The 27898-nt window shown below is 47.6% G+C and overlaps 1 protein-coding gene across 1 annotated transcript; it reads right to left on the minus strand.

The window, feature by feature from the left end:
- Positions 1–221: 221 nt before the first annotated feature.
- On the minus strand, positions 222–27378 carry LOC140847043 (zinc finger protein 541-like). The gene is given in 16 exon segments (XM_073225828.1): positions 222–484; positions 5179–5318; positions 7966–8071; positions 8183–8361; positions 8524–8667; positions 10762–10850; positions 11406–11481; positions 12674–12777; positions 13155–13297; positions 13889–13952; positions 19908–20232; positions 21557–21716; positions 21995–22053; positions 23704–24065; positions 24068–25500; positions 27136–27378. Coding segments are annotated over 15 exon segments (3570 nt in total). The 5' UTR covers positions 27366–27378; the 3' UTR covers positions 222–484; positions 5179–5222.
- Between the last annotated feature and the right edge of the window lie 520 nt (positions 27379–27898).

Below are 27898 nucleotides of genomic sequence, written 5' to 3' on the forward strand. Positions count from 1 at the left end.
ACAAATAAAAAATTAACAAAAAATATAAAAATCAACCACTTATGAGTCCCCCAAGGAGACATCAAAATATTCTGTAGATTTACTGTCACACAAACCATGTTCTCTGACTATGAAAATTGTATCAGAAATCAAAAATTGAAAGATTTAAAAAAACACCCCACAAAAATTAAAAGTGAAAAACACATTTTAAAATGAAAAAGAAAGTTTCTCCATAAGTCCTTAGTTTCAGGGTAACAACAACACCGAAGTTATGAAATATTTAGAAACCGAGGGAGTGATTCATGTTGCTCACAGTGATCCTCAGCCATGTGTTGCATTGTTTTGCCATTTTGCTGATGAGTCTCAGAAAAGTGAAGGTGCTTGTGCAAGGTTGCAAAGCCAGGAAACTGTAGGGCTGGGATTCAAACCCCGGGTCAGCTGTCTTCCGAGTCGGAATGCTTCATCTCGCTGCAGCAACTTGAGTTTCACATAAAATGGTAATGATCTGTATGTGATCAATATAAGTGGAATGCAATAAAATATTAGTCTTTTGATTCCATGTTCTTGTAATATTTCTTTACAGAAAAATAATGCTTTTGTTTAAGTAGCAACAATTTTCATGGGCAAATAATAATGGAGTGTGTTTTTCTTCTAACCCTCTCCTCTTGAACACAGTTTGAAAGAGTACTTGAATGGTAATGCTTTCTCCCTCTGAAAGGCTGCTTGGTTGAGGATAAGGTCAGGCCCTTAGAGGGTGGGGACAAGACCCCTGCAGGGCTTGAGAAGGTAGCCTCAGGAGAGGCTGAGAAGGTCCTGGTAGGACCGAGGGCAAACCTAACCTCCATGCCAGTTTGGTTACAGCCAGTCCTGCCCTGAGACAGCAGGAGAAAGGGGGACTCTTAACCTCATCCTGACCAGGGGATGCTTTCTCATGTCACCTGACTGGGTGCTGGGGTGGGGATGCCTCAGTAGCTTGTGCATTGGCCACCAGGCCACTTTATACATCCCTTCGAGAGGAAGTGGGCCCTGAGTTATAGACATAGCCCAGCTGCAAGCTCTGGGCTTCCTATATAGTATTTTAAAATATAAATTTGCAAATAGAAAACATAGTATTTAGTTCAAATATGTTTTTATAGATATGAGAAATTAAACATTTTAGGGGCAACTCTTTTAAACTATCTTATGTGGCAAATTTGTTATTAGCTTCCCTTCACCCATCCTCAGAAACCATCAATATTTTGCCCATCTTGTTCCATCCACTACTCCATCGCCACCCCTCTTTTATTTTTCAGTTGGAGAATTTTAAAGCAGATCCTAGATGTCATTTGGAGTACTTACTACTCCAGATCTCATAACTAGAAGGCGGTGACTCCCGGATTCAAGCCTCTGCGGTCTGGCTCGGGTACCCATGCCGGGGGGTGGGGAAGGTGGGGGTGAGAAACAGGGCCGCCGAGCAGACCACTACAATGACGTTGTTATTACAAATCACTGTACCTAACAGTCCTCTTGGGAAACTCCAAACTATTTTTGAATCTAGGTGCTCCACATAATTGCATAAGGGTGTGAGTGTGTGGAGAGTGGGTGCAGGACTCAGTATTGAAAGTGTAGCATTTCATTGATACACTCATGAAACTCCAGTTTACTGCAGGGGCTGCTTCTCCCCTGAAACATATTTGTAGAAATCAGTATTTGCGGATGCACTCTGCTGCCAGTTCAAGAATTTAACATAGCGGGGATCAAGCATAGGGGACATCTGACTGAAGGCCCGAGCCCGTGGGGGTCTCCTGCTATACTCCCATCAAGCGTGAGGAGCTAACTCATTAACTACAGCATTTCTGGAGTGATCAAAGGCTTGACACTTATTCTTGACTGTTTGAAAATATACCATTCTTAAGGACTATACAGAACTCAACTCAAATGACTGCTAATGTCTCAATGGTACTGAATCAACACTTGGAGTTGACTGAGCCCAAGCAGAGAGCTCAGATCCTGAATTAGGTCCTTTGTGATCTGTGGAGATCAAAGGAAGATCTTGGGGAAGGACGTGCCCTGCTTTTAAAGCCTGGCACCCTTTCTCTGCAGGAGTGAGGCACCAAATAAGAAATTCTAGACGTGGGGCTGGTGGTGCAACAGTGACCCCATTGGGAAGGCCCACCCCACCGAGGGGCTCCCTCCCTGGGCCTGGGGGCACTGAAGGGCTGGCTGCAGGTGCAGCAGATGGCCCGGACAGACGCACTGGGCGTGAGCTCTAGGAAGCCTCTGTGTGAAGCGGTTGTAAGTTCCCTGGAGGGAAGGAAGGAGGAAGAGCTTTCAATGAACCTGAACACTGCTTACTTTTTCCGGTCAGTCAACTGAACTCTCAGAAAGCCAAGAGGAGAGGGTGAGGCAGGATTAGTATACGGCTTGATTAATTTTCACTAATAGACAGTATCTTTTAGATTCTCTACTTTGTAAGATTAAAACTATAGCTCTCCTGCCTTCCCTACCTCTTTTTATTTTTGTATAGCAGGCCTACAATATTTCACTCTGTTATGTAACTACACTTAAGTCTTTAATGCTTTATCTAAAGGTTGAACCTAAAAACTGAAAATCAAATGATATTAATATTTGTGACTCACTGTTCCTAGTGGAGCTGATGAGGACTATGGTTCAATTTTCTTATTTATATCGCTTTCTATTTTCATGGAATTTCCCAATGCCATTCTTTCTCCCTCCCTTTTGGCCCTTGAAGCGCAATTTCAATTTTTATTACGCCCCCAACCTGGTTCACTGCGTGCCCCTTTCCCCCAGGCCCTCCTCCCCAGTGTCCTGCGTCACCCTGCTCTCTAGGCGTGCTGCTCACCTGTCACCCTGGGAATTTCCTGCTTTGCATCCACTGGTTCCCCCAAATCATCCCGACTTCACGCTAAGGCCCTTCCTTCAACTTGGTTGCACATGTCTTCCATTGTCTTCCTACGCTCCTGAGTCATTGAATGTTGGAAAATGGTGTTTTTTCTGATCTTACATTGGGTCCACGATTAGGATGAATGTAGAATTCTAGGACGACAGTTATTTCCCTCCGGCTCCACTGTCAGGGACGGGAGGATGGGTAGTGAGAATGGGCTGGAGGGAAAGAGTGACCCATCAGTAGAGTCTCATTTATTGTCCACCTTCCAGGCTGGCTCCTGAAAGGCTGATCCCTATTCCTCTCGAATTCCCATTCCTTCGTCGAAGACCAGTTTTCTCTTTTCTTCTCTTTATATGAAGGCACATTTTGAAACAATTCAAATTCTAAAATTTTCATGATTTTATGGGAACTGAGAATATTTCCTGGTTCATCTTCTAATTAGTTTTTGATTTTAAAAATAATCTCCAATTGCCATGATCTTTTTCTTGCTTTTCTATAGCATTCTCTTCTTGTTTTATGGATGTATTTCCTTGACTGTCTTTGGAATATTCGTAGTTTCCTACTGCCTGTTGTGCATCCCCTCAGGTACAACCGTCTTGCCTGCACTCCTCTTGGTGGGGGTTGCCCGCGTCTGTGACCTGTGACTGTCCAGTCATAACTGAGAGCCAGGCCATTAACCGGCTGCATAACAACGCTCTGTGTGGGCTTAGTTTTAGGACAGCTGAGTGGGTTATGGCCTGACTGTGGAGTCATCTTCTCTGAGGTCTTTCGGTTTCTCCACAGAAGATGACTGCAGCTTTCTGGGTTTGCAGGGGCAGGATCTGAGGTGATGGGGAGGAAGGAGTGGGGAAGGGAGATGAGGGAGAGAGAGTGTGGGTTGGCAGGAGGGAGGGGCAGGTGATGGGGATCAGCGGCTGGTGGCTCCACACACAGGCTTTCCAGTTATCTTTCCTGCCCAGATGTCACACTCATCCTTTGTCCTACAAGGGATCTTATTAATAAGGTACGAGACTTTTTTTTTTAGATTGTGGATTTATGCCATTTTTAATCTCTTGAATCTCATTTTAATGGGGTTGATGGAGAGAGAGGTCATCTTGTGTGGTCAAGGAGAAGCCGTAGTACTGATTTCTACACCTGTATTTTGAATTGTTATTTGACAATATTTTATTCTACTGTCCATTTTATATACATTGGCCTAAAAATTTAACATTCATCTGTGTGAGAATTAATGAAACTCAGGATGCTAGGAGCGTCTGTGTGTCCTACACTATGACATCATTCTCTTTATTGTCCTCGTCTTAGCCCCCTGCTCCTGTCTGCTGTGATGCCAGGCAGAGGCTCAGGGGCCCGGAGGCGGGCAGCTCCTGCTCGTCAGGCAGCCCACGGCCATCAGCAGCTTCCGAGGTGTTTCCCCTCCTTCCTCGGCCTCAGTGCCCACAAATAAACTGCGGGGGAGATCCGTTTATTCATGGCTTTGAAAATAAATTGTATTTTGGTAAGTTAGAGTGGCCACAATGATCGTGCCTTGCTTTTCCGTCCTGGAAGCCCCAAACATCCCAAATTCACCCCTGAGAATTACAGAAAGCTAAAATGAGGGTGCTCATTCGTTTTGGGTGCCTTCCCCTGTGCCACGGCTTCTAAGGAATTTTAAAGAATGCTCACTGGCTGGCCTCCCTCTGCGATCGAGGGCTCCGGGGGGGCTTATTTCACCTTAAACCCTGAACATTGTTGAAAACAGGCTCTTAACCCAGTTCCTCTCCTATTTTCTATTTGGCCCCGTGAGAATATAGATGTCGTGTTCTGCAAGATGAGGAAGAAAAACCAGGTGTTTAGGGTGTCTGTGCTCAGCAGCTTAGGAAGACTTATGCTTTATTGATGTTCCAAGCGTCTTCATGAACATTTAAAGTAAATCAAGCTGTTAATTCACAGATTTTCTCACTGTGATGTTCCTCCTGGAAAATGAAACAAATGGTATCCATGGTTCATTGTGAGTTGTCAGAAAGTCTCCGTCATTCCTATGCAAATTTCTTTAGGCACTGCTCACATTTTTATTTAGTAAGAAGTTTGGGGGTTTTCTGAGCAATGCATACCCAGATGGGAAGTTTTGAAGCTCCTGTGGTTATTAAAAAGTTATTGGAAGTTGTAGGTTTCTGCTTTTTTTTTCAAACAGAGAGTAGTTTTCCAAGTCTTCCTTCAGGTCCTAGAAAGAGTCAGACCCTACATCCATTCCCATGAGGTTTCCCCAGTGAGTCCTGGTAGCGGCGTGTTACCTGTAAGCTGAGGTTCCATCTGATTCCACCTAAACCTATTACCTGTGTGTGAGTGTTGGCCAGTCATTTCTCTGTGTCCACGTCCCTTATTTGGACAGGTGTCCCTGAGAGCGCTGTCCATCATCCCCCTCTATCGGCTCACGGATTTCCCAGGAAGCTCGTCCAGCCTCATCTTCAGAAACCTGGAACATATTTGTATTTATGAGAAAGCATCTGAGTGGTGACCCGTGTCCATACTGTGATGGTCTTTCCGGTTAGGCAGAACACTGTTCTCTGGGCTAGGAGAGTCTCTTTGAACACAGAGTGTGCTGTGGTGTATATTAAACCAGAATGCAGCTGGGCATAGGGGAACGGCTAAAAGGGGGGTACTGGCTATCAAGCTGAAATACGCGTAATTCGGTTGACTACAAACTACTTTTAACATGTGATCTGGCACTCAACTTTGACCCCCATATATAGATGCTGGGGACCCCTCTTGGAGGTGGCTTGCTGTGACTGCCCTGGCCATAGGTCCCACCTTGACAGTGTGCATCCAAGACCACGGTGGGACTTAAAAGGGAAGAGGGGCTCCTCAACTTCTAAGAAGAGGTGAATGAAAATCCAAATGGGTCCCTGGAAAATTATTTGTCCTATGTATTTACTCGTTCATCATATGCTGTTGTGCACAGCACAGGATGTAATGTGAGAGCTGTGGATGGCTTAGATACGGGTCATAAACACCGCCCTTTAGGGCACTGATGAACTAGTGCTGCAGGGACGGTAGTTATGAAAATAGCGAATACAATGCAAATGTAATATATTCTAATAGAAGCTGCTCTTTATAATACTGATTGTGCTTTTATTATACATCCTATGATAATATATTAAGGTTAAATTGTCAGACCAACTCATTCGAATATATTTAATATGGTAAAACATATAATAACTTTAATGTAGTGCAAAATGGGACACATTTAAATTGGGTGAGTAGAATCATGTGGCACCACTGATTTTACGTAATTATGTAAATAAATATAAACTAATTTTTGAATTAGATTTGGCAACTTTCAAAATAGAACTTTAAAGAATCTTTAATGGAGACTTCTAACTTGTGAAAGTGATACAGGCATAGTTAAGATGTATATTGTTTTATTAATTTCTAACCAGTGCTTAGGAACTGAGCATATGGGCATGTATGTAAATGCACAGGGTAATTAGCAAGGCCTGGGTCATTGTTCTGATTCCCTCCACCTTGTCAGAATCTTTTCTAATTTCTTCTTACTATTGTTATCTAGATTAGTTATTCTAAAAGTTATTCTTTAAAAAAAAAACAAAATAATAACAAAAACTGTTAGTGAGAGCTCGAACCATGGCCAAATCAAAATAAACAGTGCATTTTATGAATCAAGAGCCTGAAGTTTCATTGATAATACCTGATTTTAAATTCTTTTTTAGCTTTGCCTGGAAAATATTTCCCAGAGTGTACATGAAAAATTTTTCCTCAGTATTCCTGATATCTGGTAGGGACACAGGATCATGGCAGGTATTGCCAAATATTCTGGTTAATACTAGCTGTCCCAACAATCTCTAAAACAAGCCAACCCTTCAGTGGCTCAAGTATGACAGTAGTTTATTTCTTGCTTATGTAATGTCCAAAACAAATATTGTTTTTATAGTCTTTCAAAAAAATTTAATTGGAATAAAATTGATATGCAGTATTCTATTACTTTCAAATGTCCAACACAGTGACCCAGAGATTACATACGTCACCAGATGCTTGCGACACCAAGTGGACTTCCCCATTAGCATCCAAGATGCTATGATATTATTGGTTATATTGTATATGTTGCACTTCCTACTGCCAGGGATCAGTTTAGAAAAAGCATGGGCCCCAGTCCTGACCAATTGGACCCAGAGGCATTTTTCTGGAGCCCGTTACAAGCTCTCCCCGCTCTTCAAAAGGGACACGAGGAAGGAGGGAGGAACGTGCTCTTTCCTGTGCCCTCTGGTTTGGACCTCGGAGCAGGAGGGGGTGATCCTCATCCCTGCTGCCATCTGCATGCTGAGCTGGCCCCTGCTGGGAGACCCTGACTTCACCCCAGACACACTGGAACCCCCGTCATGTCCTGACTGCTTGTCACACACTGCTGACTCTTCTGTCCTTAGGGCCCAAAGCAGTAGCTAAAACCACCTCTTTGCTTATTTATTCCTGCTGCTCTCCTGCTCCTAAAATGTGAGCTTGCTGAGGGGAGCACCTGGGTCCCTCCTGTGTCGCTGTGGACCCGCTGCATGGACCGGGCGCGGACACACACTGCGGCAGGCACCTCAGGGCCGGCTCCCAGAATGCACAAGGACGCGGCCCCTCCAGGGTGGAGACTCAGCTCACGCATTTCTGGGGCGCTGGTGAGTGGCAGGAGCCCTAAAGCCTTTGCTGCCTCAACAGGCCAGAGAAGCCAGAAGACAGCTGCTTCAGAACAAAACTTAATAGGGTTTACAGATTGACATGGACAAAAAAAAATAACAATGAGCCAAGTCATCACAAGACTATGGTATGCAGGCAGAGGGCACACGTAAAGGGACCGGGGCCTCTGGCACCAGCTGACGAGGATGCCAGTGTCTGCTAATGCCAGCTACTCTGCAAGCTGGATTGGTCAGTGGGGGGCAGGGGAGGTGGGGGTGGAGGCAGAGGGATGCCCTGAATTCCTCAGGGAGGCGGAAGGGAGAGGTGACGGGACCCGAGGTCCTCATCCCAATGATGGGCTGCCTGACCCTGGCTCACGGCCCAAATCACCCCTGCAAGGGGCCCATGTCAGCCCCTGTCTCCCCTACCTCCTCCTCCTCCTCTTCCACCTTAAAGGCCTTCGCTGGCCTCTCCTCCCCGACAGTTGTTTCCATGGGGTCCTGAACTCGGGGCCGCTTCATGTGGGCATAGCGAGTCCACATCTTGTCAAACACCCTGCAGAGTCAGCAGAGGACACGGGTCAGAGCAGGGGGAAGGTGGGCTGAGGGCCCATGGGGACAGAGGGCAGGCTGTGTGGGTGCATCCGGGGACAGGGCTGGTGCCCACCTCTCACACTCCCCACAGGGAGCGCCTTGGCCCTGGATGCACCCTGGAGGCTCAGGGGTCTGCTTAGGAGCAGCATTTGGGCTGGTGTTGGCCACAGATTGTCCCCTGCAACTCTCAGTCTCTGTCTTCAACTCAGGGGTTGGATGGTGGTTGCATCTCTTCTTAGGGCTGGAAGTGGCCTGCAGAAGGGGCAGAAATGATATCAGGGTGCCGACCTTCCACCCTTCTAAGGGAGATGCTTTCCCGTGTAGGGGCCCCTTCCCCACCCCGTCTGGGTGGTCAGTAGCTCTCCAGACCAGCACTAAACTCCAGTGAGACCGCCTTGCCCCAGAATCCCCTACCTTTGCTTCTGTTGGGTCTGACTCGGCCAGCTTCCTTTTGACGCTCTTTTTCAGTCCCGGGGCCCGAGAAGATGTAGTAAACCGGACCCTCTTTTTCCAGGTGTAGTAATACTCTACACACTGGGCCACCGACTTTGTCTGGACCTGGTGAAAGAAAACAGCAGCGGGCATTGGGCACTGCCCCACACGCCCCCTCGCCATGGGGCTAGGCACTTCCTGAAAGCTCTCCTGGAATTTCTCTCCCCTTGGGCTTGGCATGCCCCTGGGCTACAAGGAGCACAGAAGCACAGAGTCCTGCTGCTGATGAGGGGCTCAGGGTGACGCCGCCATAGCCAGCACTGTCCAAGCTCTGCATGCTCTCTGAGCCCCAAGTCAGTCCCGGGAGGCCTTCCCTACGTGAAGGTGTACACGAGGGCTCCCTACACAGGTTCTCACTGTGACGTCAGGCCTAATGGCTATGCATTTACCAGCTGGGACTCCCTGCAGCAGGATGCCCTCATCAGCAGATACCACAAAGCCTTTGCAACAGCCAGGCAGAGCCCTGCAGTGCAGAGGTAGGTGGCCCACGAGAGGAGGAGGGGCTTTTGAGGGCACAGTCAGATCCTTGGGCATTCAGACCCCACCATGTACTCTCCCCCCACTAAGAATGGACCCCATTAATAATAACTTCTGTAAAAGCAAAGCAAAACAGGGAAGTTTAATTGCTCTAGGAAGACCATTTCTCAGGAAAATTAAATTGGCCATTTAAGATGTGGGGCTCACTTCAGAAAATACTTTCTCCATATGAAATTTTTTCAGCTCTGTATATCTTCAAAGACTAGGAGCCAGAGTAGTAAGTCCTCTGCCTAAGAAATATCACTACGTTAGAAAAAAAAAAAAGAACTTGGACTTCTGCTTCCAAACAAGATGGAGCAGCAGTAGCTACATTGACCTTCCCATTCAAAACAATGAGAAGAAACAGTCAAAATGTCTGAAATGATGTTTGGGAAGACGCTAGGCAAGCCAAGAACAAGTCTTTCTGAGAGACAGAAAATAACCTACCAGTCCCTACACACTACACCCTGAGAGAGTTTCCAGGCCACGGCCTGGGGAGAGGGGTCCAGGCAGAGCCCGGTGGGCTTCCTGAGCTGAGATGGGAGGGAGGATTCTGGGAGAACAAGACGGTGAGAGTCCACAGGACAAGGCAGGACAGGGAAGAGAGCTGCTCAGAGGAAACTTCCAGAGATCTGGGGGTCGCTCCCCTTGAGCATTCAGCAATGTGCTGACCAGCACGTGCGTATGAGGTGGCCCAAAACTGGGTAAAGAACTGCCTGGAAGAAGTAGATGAAAAGGCACTTTCTTGGCAAAGTTCAATGTACACCTATCATGTGAGCCACTCATTCCTTTCCTAAGTATTTACCACCCTCCCCTCCACCAACACTACTTGGTCATGTAGAGATTTGAATGTGAATGTTCACAGCAGGTTTATTTATAATTGCAGATACCTGGAAACCCCGCAGATGTCCCTCAATAGGGGAATGATTAAATGAACTGTGTTACATCCACACAATGGAATACTCCTCAGCAAGAAAAAGGGTCCACACAATAACATGGATGAACCTCAAAATAGTGATGCTGAGTGTAAGAAGCCACACAAGGCAGACAAGCAGTGCACATGCTGCAGGATTGATAGAAAACACTGGAAAATGCAAACTAACTTATAGTGACAAAAAGAAGATAAGGAGGTGATTAGGGACAGGGGTGGTAGGAAAAAGAGATTTACCACAGGGGCAGGAGGAACCTTTTGGGGGTGATGAATGTGTTTCTTGATCATGGTGATGGTTTTGCAGGTATAAATATGTCAAAACATCAAATCTTACATTTTGGTTACGTGCAGTTTTGTGTGTATCAAGTTAAAAGAACAAAAAACATCAGCAGACATTAAGTGTAGTATGTTCACATCCTTTTCTAAATACATGTGTATATGCACATAAGATCTGTATGGGCAAATGCCTGAGGTGCCCAACCAAAGTCAGAGGTCATCATTCAGAAGTAGGACGACGGGGATGGATATGGAGGGCTTTGAGCATGTGATGGCATTTCTGTACTATCTGGAGGTGTTCACATCAATGGCTTTATAAACTACAAGCAGTTTACAGTGTGAACAGCATGTCATTCTAATAGGCCCTCCAGCTCTGGCTCAGCTCAGCGGTGTGAGACGAGGCCTTGTCTACACCAGCCCACCCATGTACACCTTACCATCTTGTGTATCAAGGAAAAGTTGTTCTTATGAGCCTGGAATGCCTTATTAAACAGCTCCTTCTCTGTGGGGGTCCAGACGGCTGAACCTATCGGAGAAACAGGAGAGAAAAGGACAGTTCTGCAGCCACAGCCATGGCGGAAATGCAGCCTGCCCTTTTTAAAGCTGTCATTACCGAGTACCAATTATGTGCCAAGAATTCTGTTTTATCTCATACAATCCTTAGAAAACCCTTACCAGGTTGGGACCAATACTATCCCCACTTTACAGATGCAATAACAAGGCTTCCATTGGTTAACAGACTTGCCAACGGGAGGCAGGGACCCCCAGTTGCCTGACTCCCAGGCTGGGGTGCTCAGCCACTGCATCTGAGCCCACCTTCACCTCTCCCTGGCCAGGGGATCCCTTTCCTGGCTGGGCACAGCCCCTGAGGGAACCATTGCACTGGAAGGGGGAAGGGAGGACCCAGCCAGGAGAGACAGGCACCCACTGAGGTCCCTTGGAGAGGAAAGGCCCTTCTGGAAAGGCAGGAGAAGGAGGGCCCCAGGAGCACGCCCAGGGGCACAAGCAGAGCCTGCCCCCAGACCGACTGGCTCTCGGGTAGTAGCCGGGCACACCCACTCCCGCAGCCTTGCTCCAGTACCTGCGTAGTGGTAGTCAGCCAGCGGGTGAGTCGGTGGCTTCTGGGGTCCGTTGAGTAACAGGGTCTCTAGGGCCACCTGGAGCAGGAAGGAAAGCAGGCTACTTTTGAGGGAGGGAAGGTGAGGTGGAGGCCTGCCTTCATCCTTACATTCATTTGAAAAGCACTGACAGGCCCCCCTAAAGCCTCCCTCGCTCCAGGGCTACTCAGTGCGTGGTGGGGCCGTGGACTGGCCGCGGCCTGTGAGCTGCAGTGGACGTACCCTCTCCGTCACTACACATACTGCTGAGTGCGGCTGGGGTTTTTCTCAGTAGGGTTTTCTCAATGAAGGAAGCAGTGTGCGGATTTATTCTGGCACCAGCTCCTTCCTTCGTCAAGGACTGGCATTTGTACGGGGCCTGCCTGTGCCACACCCCATTGTATTTCCTTCATAGCAGTAACCACTAACAATTTTTGAAAACAGATTTCCCTTTGTCCTAAAATTAAAATGTAAGCTCCACGGAGAAGAATTTTGTCTCGCTCACCAGTGTAAACCCGATCGGGATGGGCCGTGGAACCTACAGGGCCCAGTGCAGAATGAACACTCAGGCCCCTTTTAGAAAATTCATTAAATTCAAAAATGGTGGAGGCAGAGCATTAGACCAAGGGGTCCCCAAAGCCGGCCCTGCCCCAGGACCACAACACTCATGAGGGCCAACACACATGTGATGGTACCTCGGCTGAGCACCTACTCTGCGCCGCCCACTGCCTTGCAACCTGAGTAAAAGTACAGTTGCCAACACTGACTCCTGGGGCCCTAACTCGGGTGATATGACCTCCCTTCCCACTACTCAGAGTGGGACTTTATATTTTCTAAACTACAGGATTGTGGAGCGGGTCCTTGGAGGACGCAGATATTTTTGTTGCATCAGGGGTTTTCGTACATGGGTTTTTAATCAAAAAGATAAAACTCCATCGATAAACCAGATCAGTGCAGGACCTGAGTCAGTCTACTCGGCTCCGCTCCCCCTGCCCCTGCGATCTCGGAGGAACCTGGTGCTCTGCTGCTGCCCCAGGTAAATAACTGACTAACTGGGCCCCATCTGCACACTTGCCCTACAACTTACAAGGACATCAACCCCACAGCCACTGGGGAAAAGGATGGGTTGCATTTTTCAGTTTTCATGAGCTGCAAAGCCCGCAGATGGCACATTACATGCACCAGATCCCCAGCCTCAGCTCGGCAGGGTCATCCCAGGGAACCGCCAAGCCCGCCCCTGCCTCCAGCTCACCAGGACTTCGCCCTGGGCCTCGTGCAGGCAGTGCAGAGCGAGCTCCAGGTTCGTGCCCCCTCCTGGCATCGTGCTGGAGCAGGCCAAGTTGCAGAGCTCAGTCACTGTTCCGAGCAAACGTCCCCAGCAGAGCATGAAAGATGGGAGACACAGGGAGTCAGTGAATGCTGGGGAGGAGACATCCCCAAAAGCACAGAGAGGGGCTCCTTGTCCCTGTCTCCCTCACAGCTCCCTGAAAAGCAGGCAAAGGGAAGGACAGGGAGGAAGGGCAGAAGCACTGCTCCTGGCACCTGCTCAGGATGACCTGGCTGGTTACCGCATGAGGAGAATGGGGGGTGGGAGGAGACGTCCTGGTCCCACAGCCTGCTAGCCCACCCAGGGATACTGCTTCTTGGTCCAGGTGAGGACTGGGAGGAGGAGCTCCTTGGAGATGAGGGAAGGAGGGGTACCCATGGGAATTTGGCCCCCAAGTCTCAGCCACCTCTATCCTGTGTTTCTGGATTGCTCATCACGTCATCCGATGGCTTCCAGACCAGAGAAGCTCCATGTTCACCGGGCTCGGTCGTAGGGCGCTCCTGGAGCTCCGGGATCTCGGCCTGAAACTCGCTTCCTATTCGGATGCATCTGAAATGAGGCCACACACGAGACATACACATGTGACTAAGATGTGAAATAAGACGGAGATGTGTGACGTGCCCTGCTCTCAGGCCACAGCCCTGCTCTGTGGAAACCTCTGTCATCTCCCGGATGCATCTGCTGAGTATTCCCCACCCCTGACAGACATGGACAAGTGTTCTAGATAACGTCCAGCTACACTTCCTTCCTCCAGTTTTCTTTATCACCAGGTTTCTCCCTTAGGTACCCCTCTGGGGTTCCAGGACAGGGGAGGTGTATGCTGATGGCTGGCATGCTTCTACACCCGTGGACACATCCCTCTAGTCACATTCCATGGATACTCAAGCCTCACATGTCCCATCACCAATTCTACCAAGAACCCCAGGGTCCTGGGCATTTGTTCCCGTGGGCCCAACTATGGGATGCCCAGAAAGAAGGAATATTGGAGGAACTACCCACAAACACCCAGAGAAATCTACCACTTCTCTCCCAGAGAGTAGCTATCCCCCCTGGGAGGAAGGAGCTCTGGGGGAACACAAGGAGGGTAAAAATATCCCCATTTTGGAAGGATCCCCAGGTTCTAAGTCTGTTCCAACTCACGGTCCGGTGCTGAGCTCTGTGTCATCCTTGATTGCACAGATGCCAGAAGAGTCATTCACTTGATCTAGAAAACACACAACAGAAAGCTTCAAGAACACTGACTGGAAGTGATGGAGGGGCCCCTTCTGCCTGCCTTTGTAGAACAGCTGAAAGCAGGGTTTCCAAGATTGCAAGGTCGGGAGCGCCCTCAGAAAACTATCAATAGAACTACCTGATGATCCAGCAACCCCACTTGTGGGTATAGTCCCAGAAGGACTGAAATCAGGCTCCCAGGGAGACACCTGCACTCTCATGTTCACTGCAACGTGATTCACAATAGCTAAGAAGTGGAAACAACCAAGATGCCCATCGACATATGAATGGGTAAAGAATGTGTGGTGTATACATATAATGGAACCCTACTTAGCATTGAAGAAAGGAAATTTTGCAATACGCAATAACATGGATGAACCCCTTGAGAACATTAAATGAAATAAGCCAGTCACAGAAAGAGAAATACTGCATGAATACACTTAACGTGTAGTATCTAAAACAGTCAAATCCATATAACCAAACGGTGGAATGGTGGTGGTCAGGGTTAGCATCATGGGAAATGGGGAGTTACTAACCAAGGAATGTAAAGTCTCAGTTAAGCAAGATGAATAAACTCTAGAGATCTGCTGTACGGCACTGCCAACAATTCCATATTGAACACTTAAAACATTTGTTAGAGGGTAGGTCTTATGTTCACACTTCTTGTCACAACAAAAACTGTGCAAAAGATCATGTGGAAGAGGACTAGGACTTCTGAAAACACAAAGAGTAAAACAACAAATTAACAGGTAAAAATTATTTTAAAAGAAGTTAAAGTCTCTAGAAGTTATCCTAAAGGTATCCAGCATTTTAAGAAATATTCATTCAGGACAACTGAGTAAATGTCAGTAAGAATAGTGATTTTGCGGCATCTGAGCCATGACTTGTTCCCTTAGGTACCAACCCCATGCACTGTGTATCAGGAGCTCTACTTGGAGGACTCTTCTCCAGGGAGGTGCAGCCAGGGACACAGGGGGCACCTCTCCTCCCAGCTCTCATGCCTAAAGAACTAAAGGAAGGTACAATGAAAAATGCTCATCAGAGAATACTATTAACAGGTACAAATTGTTTTTTTTTAAGAACCAAATGGAAATCTTGGAGTTAAGAACAATAACCAAAATGTAGATTTGAGCTGGCAGAAGTAACCAGCAGCCAACTTAAAGCTAGATCCATGGAGATTATGGATTTTGAAGAACAGAGAGAAAAATAAATGAATGAAGGACAACGAAGAGCCACAGAGAAATGTGGGGCATCAATAAGTGCAGCAACATGTGCAATGGGAATACAAGGAGGAGTGGAGAAAGGAACAGAAAAATATCTATAGTATTTAATGGCACAAAATACCCAAAATGTGATGAAAAAACAATACATACATCCAAGAAACTCAATGAACTCCAAGTAGCATAAACACAAAGAGCTCTCCATCTGGGCACATCATAGGCAAAATACTGAAAGCCAAAGATAAAGATCTTGAAAGCAAAAAGAGAAAAATAACATGACATACATGTACACTATAGTAAGATTAACAGCTGACTTCTCACCGGACATGATAGCAGTTGGAAGGCAGTGGGACCACATGATCTCATTGCTGGAAGTAAAAGCTCAACCAAGAATCTTATATCCAGCAAATTACCTTTCAAAAATGAAGGTGGGAAAAGACATCCTTACGTAAATAAAAACTGAGGAAACTTGTTGCCAGCAGACCTGTCTTACAAGGAACATTAAAGGGAGAGAATTATTCAGCCATGAAAAGATATGAACTTCTGATATACACAACATGGTTGAAACCCTAAGCTTTCATGCTAACTGCAAGAAAACACAAAGAAACACACATTGTATGATTCCCACTTATACGAAATGTCCAGAAGAGCCGAGCCTGGAGGACAGAAAATTCATTTGTGGTTATCTACAGCTTGGGACAGGGTCGGGAGGGGAGTAACAAGAGTGACTGCTGAGTACAGGGCTTCCTTGGGACATGATGAAAATATCAGAAAGTTGATGGTAGCAACGGTTGCACAGCTCTGTGAATATGCCAACCACCACTGTGTTGTGTATTTTAAAGGGATGAATTGTATGACATGTGAATTACACCTCCACAATGAAAATAAATACTACAGGAAGTTCTTCAGACTGAAAGAGAAAGTGACATGAGATAGTAATCTGACTCCAAACAAACAGACAAAAAACACTGGTAAATGTACTTATATAGGTAATTATAAAAGTGAGTATAATTGTATATTTTTTCTCTTTTCTTAATTGACTTAAAAAGTAAATGCATAGAACACTACTGTTATAGGCCTGTAGTTTATATACATGTATATGACAACAACAGCACAACAAAGGGGAGTGAAGCACACAGCATTGGAGTGAAGAAATAACACTCCATACAGTAACTCAAGTCCACAGGAATAAATGAAGAGATGAGAAATGGTAACTAAAAATGTTATATAACAAACTGTAGAAAGAATGCTTGCTTTCCTTTATTCTCTCAGTTTTCGTTTTATAATACAAATCCGTATAATGTAAGAATTAATGTATTGCTGGGTTTATATACCCACACACATACATATATTATGTAGATATATAAATAATAAAAGCAAAAGGGTTAGGAGAAATTGAGCTCTATAGGAGTAGCATTTCTGTATTTCACTGTAAGTTATATACATCTGAACAGATTCTGATGACATTAAGATGTAATTTTACGTCATAGAGGAACCACTAAGAAAGGACTAAGAAAAACATGAAAAGCTAAAGGAATTAAAATGTTACAACAGAAAATACTTAATACATAAGTAAGCCTGAATAGAGGAACAGAAGGAGGAAAAGGCAAGGGACATACAGAAAATGAAATGCATAATGACAAATGTAAACCTCCCTATATCAATGTAACATTAAATGACACTGGATTGAATAAACCAATCAAAATGCAAAGTTTGTCACATTAGATAAAAAATGTATGATCCCAAGAGGTGAGGCTCAGAACCTCACCCCCCCTGCTTTGAGAGAAATCTTCTGCATCCGTGGATGTCTTGCTGCCCTTGTCTAGCCTGGATTAATACTTAGTCCATAGGCACACACCTGATCATCTGATCATCTACATTTGCCTTCTTACAGCACTAAACTATGTTTTCTACCTTTATCTTGCATCTACCTACCACTTCAGCATTTTATTAAAAATAAAAATAATAATAATAATAGGAGAAATGTGGGATCAACATATAAATCAAGTACAAAAATCAAATGAATATTCATATTTGACCTGATGGTTTATAGGTCATATTGCATGATCAAAACCGAAAGTTTCTGTGATGAATGCCCTTGTACTGTTCACCATGTAAGAATTTATTCACTCTGTAAGAATTCGTTCACCATGTAAGAACTTGTTCGTTATGCTTCAGAAGATTGGAGACTGACGAGAATTAGGCTTGAGATGGATTAATGATTGTACATTGAGCATTGACCCCCCTATACTGAATTTTATTGTTGTTAACAACCATTTGATCAATAAATATGAGAGATGCCCTCTCAAAAAAAAATAAAAAAAAAAAATAAAAAAAAAAGATGTATGATCCCACTAATATTATCTATAGGAAACATGGTTTATTTTAAAAAACACAAGCAGTTTGAAAATACAAGGACACAAAATATATACCAAGTAAACAACCTTAAAAGAGGCAGAATGGTACTGTTAGGCTAATTAGACTTTAAACCAAGAAACCTAGAGATTATGATAAAATTATTGCAGTGATGATAAATAACATTGTCGTCATATCATGAGAAAAACAATCACACCATCAGGAAGTTATGACAATTACAAGCATATATGCACCTAAAAACAGAGTCCAAAAATACATGAAGCAGAAACTGACACAATTGAGTATGAAATACACAATTCAAAACAATAGTTGGAGATTTCACTACTTGCAGTAATGGATAGGACAACCACACAGAATAAAACAAGACAAAGGAACATTTTTGGTGCATTCCACCCAACATCAGTAGAATATATTATTCTCAAGTGCACATGGGACATTCTTCAGGACAGAACATATTCTAGCTCATAAAACATGTCTCAATAAATTTGAAAGGACCAACAATACAAAGCATGTTCTGTGACTACAGTAGAATTACATAAGAAATCAATAAAAGGAGACAATTTGGAAAATTCACAAATATGTGGAAATAAAACAACACCTCAATAATCAGTGTATTTAAGAAGAAATCAAAAGAGAAATAAGGAAATATTTTGAGATAAAGGAAAGAAGAACATAACATACTAAAACTTATGGAATGTGGCTAATGCAATGCTCCAAGGGAACTTACAGCAGTAACTGTCCATATTAAAAAAGAAGAAAAATCTAAAATCACTATGGTCAGTTGATTTCCACAAAGGTGCCACACCAGCTCAATGGGGGAAAGAATAATCTCTTTAACAAGCGGTGCTGCAACAACTGATATCCCCATGCAAAAGAATGAATTTAGACTCCTACCTCACATAATATAGAAAAGGTAACTTAAGATTGATCGAAGACCTAAATGTAAGAGTTAAAATCATAAAGCTCTTAGAAGAAAAAGGAGTAAAAGTCAGCATAATTGCATATTTCTTCTCTTTTCTTAACTGACTTAAAGTGACTTTTGGTCAGGCAAAACCGTACATACAACACCAAAAGCACGAGTGACAAAAAATAAAAACTCTTGTACCACAAATGCCATAAATAAAATGAAAATACAAGACATGATACAGGAGAGAATTCCCAAATCATATATCTAATAAGGGACTTGCATACAGAATATAAAGGGAGCTCTTACAACTCAGTAATACAAAGATAATAACTCGATTTTAAAAAGGGGCAAAGGATCTGAATAGACATTTCTGAGAAAATACACAAATGGACAATAAGCACATGGGAAGATATCAACATCATTAGCCATTGGAGAAATACACATCAAAACCACAATGAGATATCTTATGCCCACTAGGAGAGTTATAATTGAAAAAGCTAAGAATCGTTGATAAGGATGTGGAAAATTGGAACTTGCATGCAACGTGCATGGAAATTTATTCCCATGGCTCAGCCATTGTGGAAAACAGTCTGGTAGTTCCTTCAACTGTTAAATATAGTTACCCTGTGACCCAGCAATTCCACTCCTAGGCATAAACTCAAGACAAATGAAAACCTTTGTGCAACAAAAACTTGTATGTGAATGTTCATAACAGCATTATTCACAATAATGAAAAGATGGAAACAGCCCAAATACCCATCAGCTATAAATGGATAAAATGTTGTGTATCCACACAACAGAATATTATTCAGCCATAAAAAAGGATTGAAGCACTGTATATGCTGTAACATGGATGAACTTTGAAAGCATTATGCTAAATGAATAAACTAAACACCAAATGTCACATACTGTATGATTCCAATTATATGCAATGTCCAGAGTACGTGTGTCCATGATGATTAGAGATGATTAGTGGTTGCCCAGGGCTGGGGAGATGGGGACTGTGGGGGGGCGCAGGGGTGACTGCTAATGGATACAGTGCTGCTTCTGGGGTGATGAAATTGCTCTAAAATTACATAGTGCGATGGATGCACAACTCTGAATTTACTAAAACACACTGTATACTTTAAATGGGTGATTCATATGGTATGTGAATTATGTACCAATAAAGCTGCTAACAAAATTTTTCAAATGGACAGGCAGAAGGGTGGTCAGGCTAAATGGCCTCTATATTTTCCTTCTGCCTGTAAAATTCTCAGCACCTAGAAGGCTGCTGGTTTCACATGGTCCTGAGATACCTCTGAGCAGCCATGGGTCGCCCAGGCCAGACACAGCCGCAGGCCAGAGAGAACGCCTGGACCAAATGCTACACGCGGAGGTGGATCTGGCCCACCGCTGGCCTGCCGTGTGATGGTCAGAGATGACAGGCCCCAGCCTCACTCACCAAGCTCAGTGCTGATGAGTTTGTCAGGACCAGCCTGAGTGGACAATGAACAGAGAGTGCTGGAATCCAGTCCAGACCCCTCCCGGATGGGGCTGAGCACCGGGGGCGGTGTATCAGGAGAGCGCGGGCACAGTCCCTGCAGGGAGTGGTCCACCAGAAGCACCGGAGACCGCAGGCAGCTTTGGTGGCCTTCTTCAGGGCCCAGCCCCCCAGAGGCAGAAGGGGCGGGAGGCAGGAATGATGCCTTGGGCTGCGGGCACTTTCTCTGCTTCCTGGGCTGGCTGGTCTCCTCCCCATCTCTCTCCTCCTGGTCTCCGTCCTGTCCCTGGAGAAGAGAATTCAAAGCCACAAGGGGTGACTTGGGGCCACATGTGCACAGCTCAGTCTTCAAGGGGGTGCGAGCACCGGCAAGGGCACTGCCCACAGAGCCAGAGGGCAACATAACACCCAACACCCCTGTCTGAGCCGGGCTCAGCAAGGGAGCCGAGCGCGGCCACCACGCCCGAGCCAGACCCCGGATTCTCGGCCTGGATGGATGATGCCAGAAGCTTCCTCATGTGCCCACCCCCCCAGGGAGAGGCCCTGATACAAAGGGTTTTGGAGATGTATGAGGCCAGCGTCAAGTTGGTACAATGACTGGCACTTAGAGATGGGGCCGGAGATGCAGTGCAACAGTACGACAAAATGAAAAATGACCGCAGCTCCATGAGATGGACAAGCGGATCTATGAATCCTGTCGCCCGCCTGGAGGGGGCTTCTCCAGGTGGGACCCTCCAGTACAGACTGCAATGGCTGATCCCGTGAACTTACATCTCTTACCCACCTCCACACAATCTCCCCTCTTTCTGCCAATCTTACTGCTCCTCATTCCCCAGGTCTCAGCTCTGACCTCCTCCTCCAGAAGTCCTCCTTGACCTCCTCAGGCGGGGTCTATGGTGTCCCCTCAGTCCCTCTGCTCCCCCTCCCAGCCCAGCCCAGTCTGAGTCCTCACTGCCTAGCATGGGTTCATCTACTCGCATGGACTGGGAGCCCCAGGAGGCCAGGCTGGGGCCATCCCTGTCACCACGGTGTCCCCAGTACTGCCCCCACAGGGCCGGCCCAGAAGGTAAATGAATGAATGAATGAATGTGCAAGCGAAGCTATTCTAGAGAGAAGAATTTTTATGGCACTTGGTTTGGGCTCTGCCCATGGCTTCCACTGGCAGGTTGTGCAGGAAGCAGTGGGAAGAAAGTGGACCAACCAGCACCCACCTGGGCTGTGCTCCCCGGGGGCCGGCTCACTGGGCCCAGAGGCATCCCCAGAGGAGCTGAGCTCATGCTGCCTGGGGGCTTCATGGCTCCTGGGGGGCTCTGTGCCTCCACCTCCACCCTCAGTGCCTGACTCAGAGGCTTGAAAAACTCTGTGCCTGACACCTAAACACAGGAAGAGATGGCAGAGTAAGAGTAACCGTAGGCAGGCGGCAGAGAGGCTGCTCCAGGCTCAAGCGCCGTCCTGCCCCCCAGAGCAGCGCAGCCTGACCCCTGGTCCCTGCCCAGGCTTCCCTGGGAGGGTGCCTCCATCCTGAGATGATGACACCCAGCCACTGACTCCCTCCCCCAAAGCCTGTGAGCGCCCTGTGAGCACAGAACCTACTGCATGTGCCCCTTCACCTGCTGGTCCTGGTTCCCTCGAGGTGACAGCCACTGGTCGTTGGGAAAACACATATGGCTGGTCAGCCCTTTCTCTGTATAAAACATCTGGCTGCAATTCTTGCAGACATACGTGCTCCTTGGCTCTGCCCAGTCTGCAGGGCCTCCATTTTGCTGGTTACTGTGGAGAGACACGGCAGGGGGGAAGAACTGGGGAAGGGGACTCCACCCCTGTATTCTCTGTTTTCTTCTTTTTTTTTCTTTTAAGTCTGATCCACTGACAACTCTCGATGAATCCCCAGAAATGGAGATGATACCCCCTTCCTTCATGGCCTGGCGGGCACCTCTTCAGGGCTGAAGCATCCAGAGCTCACTCGCCCAAGGCCAGCACATAAAAGCCCCCAGAGGAATCCCGAGGGGTAACCCCCAGGCCCGGCAGGGAGGAGCTTCTGAACTTACCATCCGCCTGCCGTGCTCTCCTCCTTCACTGGATCGGGGAGCTGGTAGGTATTTCCACCCTGAGGATGAAAATACATCTGAGCCAAAATATCAAAAATGAGGCACATGCAAGAACTAAAACTACAAGGTGCCGAGAAGAAAACACAGGTGTGGCTCCGTGACCTTGGATTAGGCCATGCTTTCTTGGATGACACAGAAAGAGAACAAACTGGACTTATCAAAACTGAAAACTTCCCTGCATCAAGGGACACCATCAAGAAAGTAAGAACCCACAGAATGGGAGAAAATCATTACACGTTATGCATCTCATAAGGGCCTTGTATGTACAATACATAAAGAACTGTTACAGCTCAACAAAAGTAAAATAACCCAGTTCAAAAATGGGCAAAGGATATGAACAGACACCAAACCAAAGAAGACATGAATGGCCGATAAGGACATGAAAAGATGCTCAGCACCACCAGCCGATAGAGCCACGTGAGTCAGACAGTGATGAGGCAGCACCTCACACCCACTAGAATGGCTACGGTAAAAAAAAAAAATTGGACAATAGCAAGTACTGATGAGGCTGTGGACAAATTGGAGCCCTCGTCCACCGAGGATGGGGATGTGAAATGGCGCAACTGCTTTGGCAGCTTCTCAGATGGTTAAGCACAGAGCTACCCCATGAACTAATTATCCCACCCCTAGGTCATTCCCAAGAGAAATGAAAATGTATGTCCCCACAAAGACTTGTACGAATGCCCACAGAAGCACTATTCACGATGGCCAAGTGGAAACAACCCAAATGGCCATCAACTGATGAATAAATAAACAAATGCGATGTATCCACACAATGGAGTATTATTCATACATAAAAAGGAGCGAAGCCTGGCATATGCTGCAACATGAATGAACTTTGAAAACATTATGCTGAGTGGAAGAAGGCAGACACGAAAGGCCACAGTGTATGATTTCAATTATATGAAGTGTCCAGAGTAGGCAAATCCATAGAGACAGAGGTAGATTCATGGTGCCAAGGGCTGGGAAGTTATGGGGAGACCTGGGGGGACAACTAAGGGTGTGGGGTTAATTTCTGGGGTGATGAAAAATGTGGAAAAAGTGGTAATGGTGCACAACCTTTGTTAGTATACTAAAAATCACCAAATGGTGTGATTTAAAATGGTCAATTAGATGGGATATGAATATTAAAGCTGTTTAAAAACAAAGAGGATGCAGCTGTCGGGTGCTAGACCTGAGCACGTCGCAAAGAGAAGCAGCTGACTGCCTGGCACCCAGGTCCTCGTGGCCACCACCTGGGAAGGAACCAGGCTAATGCTGCACAAGTGCTGACACATGTGGGCACCCCTGCCCCACAGCCAGAGATGGCATCTCATGCAGGAATACTGAGGGGGAAGAAACTCTACCTTTATATCCTCTGAAGAGTTTGAGGGGCAAACCCAGAAGGAAGAGAAGGACAAGAGGAAAGCAAGCAGAGAAAACTCAGTGAGGAAAGGTGACACAGGGTGTCCCAGCGACTCTGCAAAGCCTTCATCCTGGCTTTTTTGCAGGGAAGGTTGGTGGGGGGCCATGATATCTCTGAACCTTCACTTCCCCACTGTAAAACTGGGTCTGAGGACTCACGGACACTAAATAAAATGTCTGGACACTCATAAATTCGGAAACAAGTGATGAGTGAGTCTCTCATCTCACAGCATAAAGTCAGGTACCTGGATCCTGTTGGATATAATCAGCTTGAACTTTGAGTCCTGCGGGGTGTCCACTGAAGGTCCAGCCGATGAGGAGGCCATGGCCACCTGGCTGGGAGAGGCCTCATAGTGTGTATCCATTTTCACCTTCTCCTTCTGGAAGTCCAAGAAACATTGGGCCCACATGTTGCCAGAGAAGAGCCTGCGGCCTCTGCCCTGGGAGCAGGCCGGGCCCTTTGCACCTTTCATGGCCCCCAAGGCCAGGCCATTCTCCACCTGGGCCTGCTTCCCTGGGAGCTGGGCTCCGGCAGGACTGTCCCCACTCAGCTGGGTCTGCCATGGGCCCCCTGTGGGGAGGATGTCCCCCAGGTCTAAGGGCCCAGAGAGGAGACATCTGCGTTCCCAGGGGGTTCCCATGGTACAGGGGCCACTTTTGGTCCTCCCTTCATGTCCCGTCTATTGCTGCCGGGCAAGGCCTCCCTGGGGAAGGCGGGCGTGGTTTTTCTCTTGTGGGGCGGGGATCCCTCTGCCTCTGGGTTTGCAGGGCCAGGATGGAAAGAGTCAACTGTTCGTGCCAGTGGTGGGGGCTGGTGTGGCCGCGGCCCCTGCAGTGGCTTCAGCGCAGCCTGCTTGCCCTCAGGCACAGCATGCTGGGAGGAGGCCACAGCCACCTGGGAGCCAGAGATGAACACCTGGGACTTGGTGATCATCTGGAACACCTGCATCTGCCCTTGACTCACCAGACACTCCTGCGACTTCAGGAACAACTGCCCGGAGAGCGGCGTCGTGTTGTCAGATGACAGCCCACTCAGCTTCAGGGCCTCCTGGAGGCCGGTCTCCTCCACGTACTGCTGTGAACAGGAGTCGCTGTCAGAATCGCTCTTCTTGGAAGCCCTGGTGTCCCCTTCCTTGCCAGTATATCCAGGGCCATCTGAGGCCTCCCCAGGTGCCTTCAGGTCGGTGGGGGGGAGGGGCAGTGCATCCTCCAGACTGCGGCCACCGCTGGGCGAGGGCTCCCCTGTCAGGGAGGTGCTGCTGGGCCTGGACCCAGCCTCGGAGCCCTCCTGAGGGGACACGGAAGTGGGCTTCTGGATGGCAAACCCATCATTCCCTTTGCTCTCGGGGCAGCCTCGCAGGTTCTGGAGCCACTGGAAGTTGTGATTTGAAGGCTCAGCGCTGGCAGGCACTGCCTGGCCTTGGAACAGAGACAGGCTGGCCGGCAGGGTCCCACCCTCCTGCCTGCTCTCCAGGGTGGGTGGTAGCTGGGGTGGCCGCTCTGACTCAGCTGGGTCTGGGCCACCATCCTCTGCTACCCTGGAGTGAGTGGCTGTGAACCCAGGGGCAGGCTCCTTCCACAGGGGGTGACACTCCTCAGGAACATCACTGCCCAGGGTCCCTGGGGCCACTGGGGTGCAGGGGTAGGGCCCCAGTGAGGGTGGGGAGGGACAGGCTGTGTTTTTCCCTTCCCCGTCATCTGAGGGCCCAGCCAGGACCGGGCCGAGAGAAGAGATCTCCTGGTGGACTATGCTGCTTACAATAGAGCACAGGGGCTCTCGGTTGGGCAAAAGGGGGCCCGGGGTCCTGGCTTCTGGAGGCACCAGGGACCGCAGGCCATGAGCAGGCTGGCCAGCCACCTCGTGGGCAGGAGAGGAGGCCCCACAGGCTTCTTCATTGGCGGGGGCCTCCTTCAGGATGCACAAGCCGTGCTGGACCTCGTCATGTCGGCGCAGGGAGCGGTCATCACAGTAGCTCTTGGGGCAGCCCTGCTCCATGCACACAAAGGGCTTGGTCTTCTGGTGGGTGAGCATGTGCCTCGTCCTGGAGTCACACATGAGAAGGGAGTCAGAGGTCACTGGGGCTCAGCCTCCCACTGCAGGGTCCCGAGCCTGACTCCCCCCACAGTGCTCCCAAGGGACAGTGGAGCTCAGAACCACAGTTGAGAGCCTGTACTCAGCCCCCAGCTACGGTCAAAGCGTCTGGAAGGGGTGCCCCTCTCCCTCACCGTTAAGCAAACCCCTTGTTTGAGAGAAAAATCAACAGAAGGCAGGCTAGAGTTCCCCAGAATGGGTTCCCAAGGAACACCAGCCCCCTAGAGTGGCTCCCCGAGGACGTGGGCTCAGCTGGCCAGTCAGTCCCGACAGAGCACCATTTGCTTCTTGGAGGTTCAGTGGAGCAAATTTAAAAGCCACATAGCAGGTAGATAGATAGAGGGTCATCTGCTTAACCTGCCATGTCTCTGAAATATAGTTGCCCACAGAACTGTTTTTTGAAATAGTTCCTCTTAGTGCCCTCAAGAACCAAGTTTTGCAGAATACATTTGAGGAAAAGCTCATTTGGGGAGCATCCTGCCTTTAACAAAGGAGTCTTTCCCCTATCATAGAATTCCTATAAGGAGACAGCTGCCTGAAACCCCCCACAGGAAAAAATACAATTTACAGATGCCCAATCAGAACATTCTAGAAAACAGTCAAATGTGCCTCCTATAAAATAAATGAATACAAATATGTCCTATGTTTATGTCATACTTATATCTACATTAATAACATAAACAGATGAGTAAATCACCCTCCGCCTTCCCAACACCCTACTCTGGACAGTTCTAATAATGCGGCACACAGGGCATGTCTGATAAATGACAGAGCCCTTCCCCAAAGGGCGGCTGTGGCCTCCATCGGAGGAGAGTGGCAGAGACCCAATCTCCAGCTCCCCTGTTAACCGGTCTGTGACATGAGCAAATAGCTGCCTTTCCTGGTGGGGGGAGCTTGGCAAGAGGATGAATGGGAAGGGGGGTCAGTCAAAGCCCTGTGGGAAGGCCAGGAGCGTATAAAATGCAATGGACTGCCATCTCCCACTTGCCAGTCTCTTGGTTTGAGGAAGTCTGTCTGTCCTTCCTCACTAGCAAGAAAAGCTTATCATTTACCAGATATTAGGAACAAAAGGAATTCTGCTCCAGACTCCTAATGGGCTTTCTTTTAAAATCAAGAGTTAAAAAAAAAAAATCAGGAGTTAAAAAAGAGAGACGAGTTAATGTGCCGTTGCCCCATTCTATGAACAGGGATTTTGGAATCTCTCATGCCCTGTGGAGTCCCGGTACATGTTCCTCAAATAAACACGGGCTGGTTCTCCTTCAGGCACCTACCACTGTCTCCAAATATTTCTCTATAAAGTTAACACGATTCCCTCCATGACAAAATTGCCTCAGGACGTCCCGTCTGCAAATCAAGGCAGTGATTTTTCTCATTGGTGTGACTTTGGGAGCTCGCAAGGGTGACCTGTTCAGGGCAGCGGCAGACCTGTCCCCAGACACGGAGTCCTCGTCTAAGCACGGGTCACAGGGACCCAACACCCACAAGGTGTGTCAGGCTCATCTGGGAGGCGATGAGAATGACCTAGGAACATGCCCCCTCCTCCCCAGGCCCCTGCACAGATGTTGGTGACCAGACTCCTACATACAGGTGGTCCTTGCGCTTAAAGGCCTTGCTGCAGATTCCACAAACGTGTTTCCGTTCCTGGCTGTGCGTCAGGTAGTGCTTCCTAAGAGAGCTGGCACGGCTGAACACCTTCCCGCAGAGGCTACAATCCAGAAGCAGCTTCTGAGGTGAAGTGTGATGCTGCTCTTCTTTCCCTGCGCTCCTGGAGGTGGCCCTGCCTCCTTCGTCACCATCTCTAGGCACCTGAAGCATGGCCAGCCTCAGGTCTAAACAAACAGAAGGAGAAAGCCCACATTAGAGACACCTGGGGACACGGAAGAGCTCGGCTAAAGCGCTCTCCGACACTTAGAACCACAGTAGACGCGGGAAGAGAGGCCCAGGAACCCTTTCTCCATCTCCAGTACCTTAATTCACAGAGAAAACAAGATGTAGACCGGGGAGTGGGGAGAGAAAGGAGCCTGGTCTGGCCAGCTGCAGTACAATGTCCAGTCAGTGGCCCAACTGTGGTCAGTTGTGGCCTGGAAGGATTCTAAGAACCAGGTTGCCGTGGCTGCGGGGGCCTTATGACATCATGGCTCTCTCAGAAGGGCAATCCAGAAATACATCATCCAAAACTTACAGAAGGATAAATCCTTTCTCCCAGCCACTTTTACCTTTGGGTTTTTAAAGGAAATAATGTACACTTATATGAGGAGTTAACTGCAGGGTAATTACCCGCAGCATTGCCTTTCCTGTTAGAAACAGCCTGCTACCTGATCAGAGAGCATGTAGGTGACACTGTTATG

This window comes from Manis javanica, chromosome 17 (genome assembly GCF_040802235.1).
Source record: "Manis javanica isolate MJ-LG chromosome 17, MJ_LKY, whole genome shotgun sequence".
Lineage (NCBI taxonomy): Eukaryota > Metazoa > Chordata > Mammalia > Pholidota > Manidae > Manis > Manis javanica.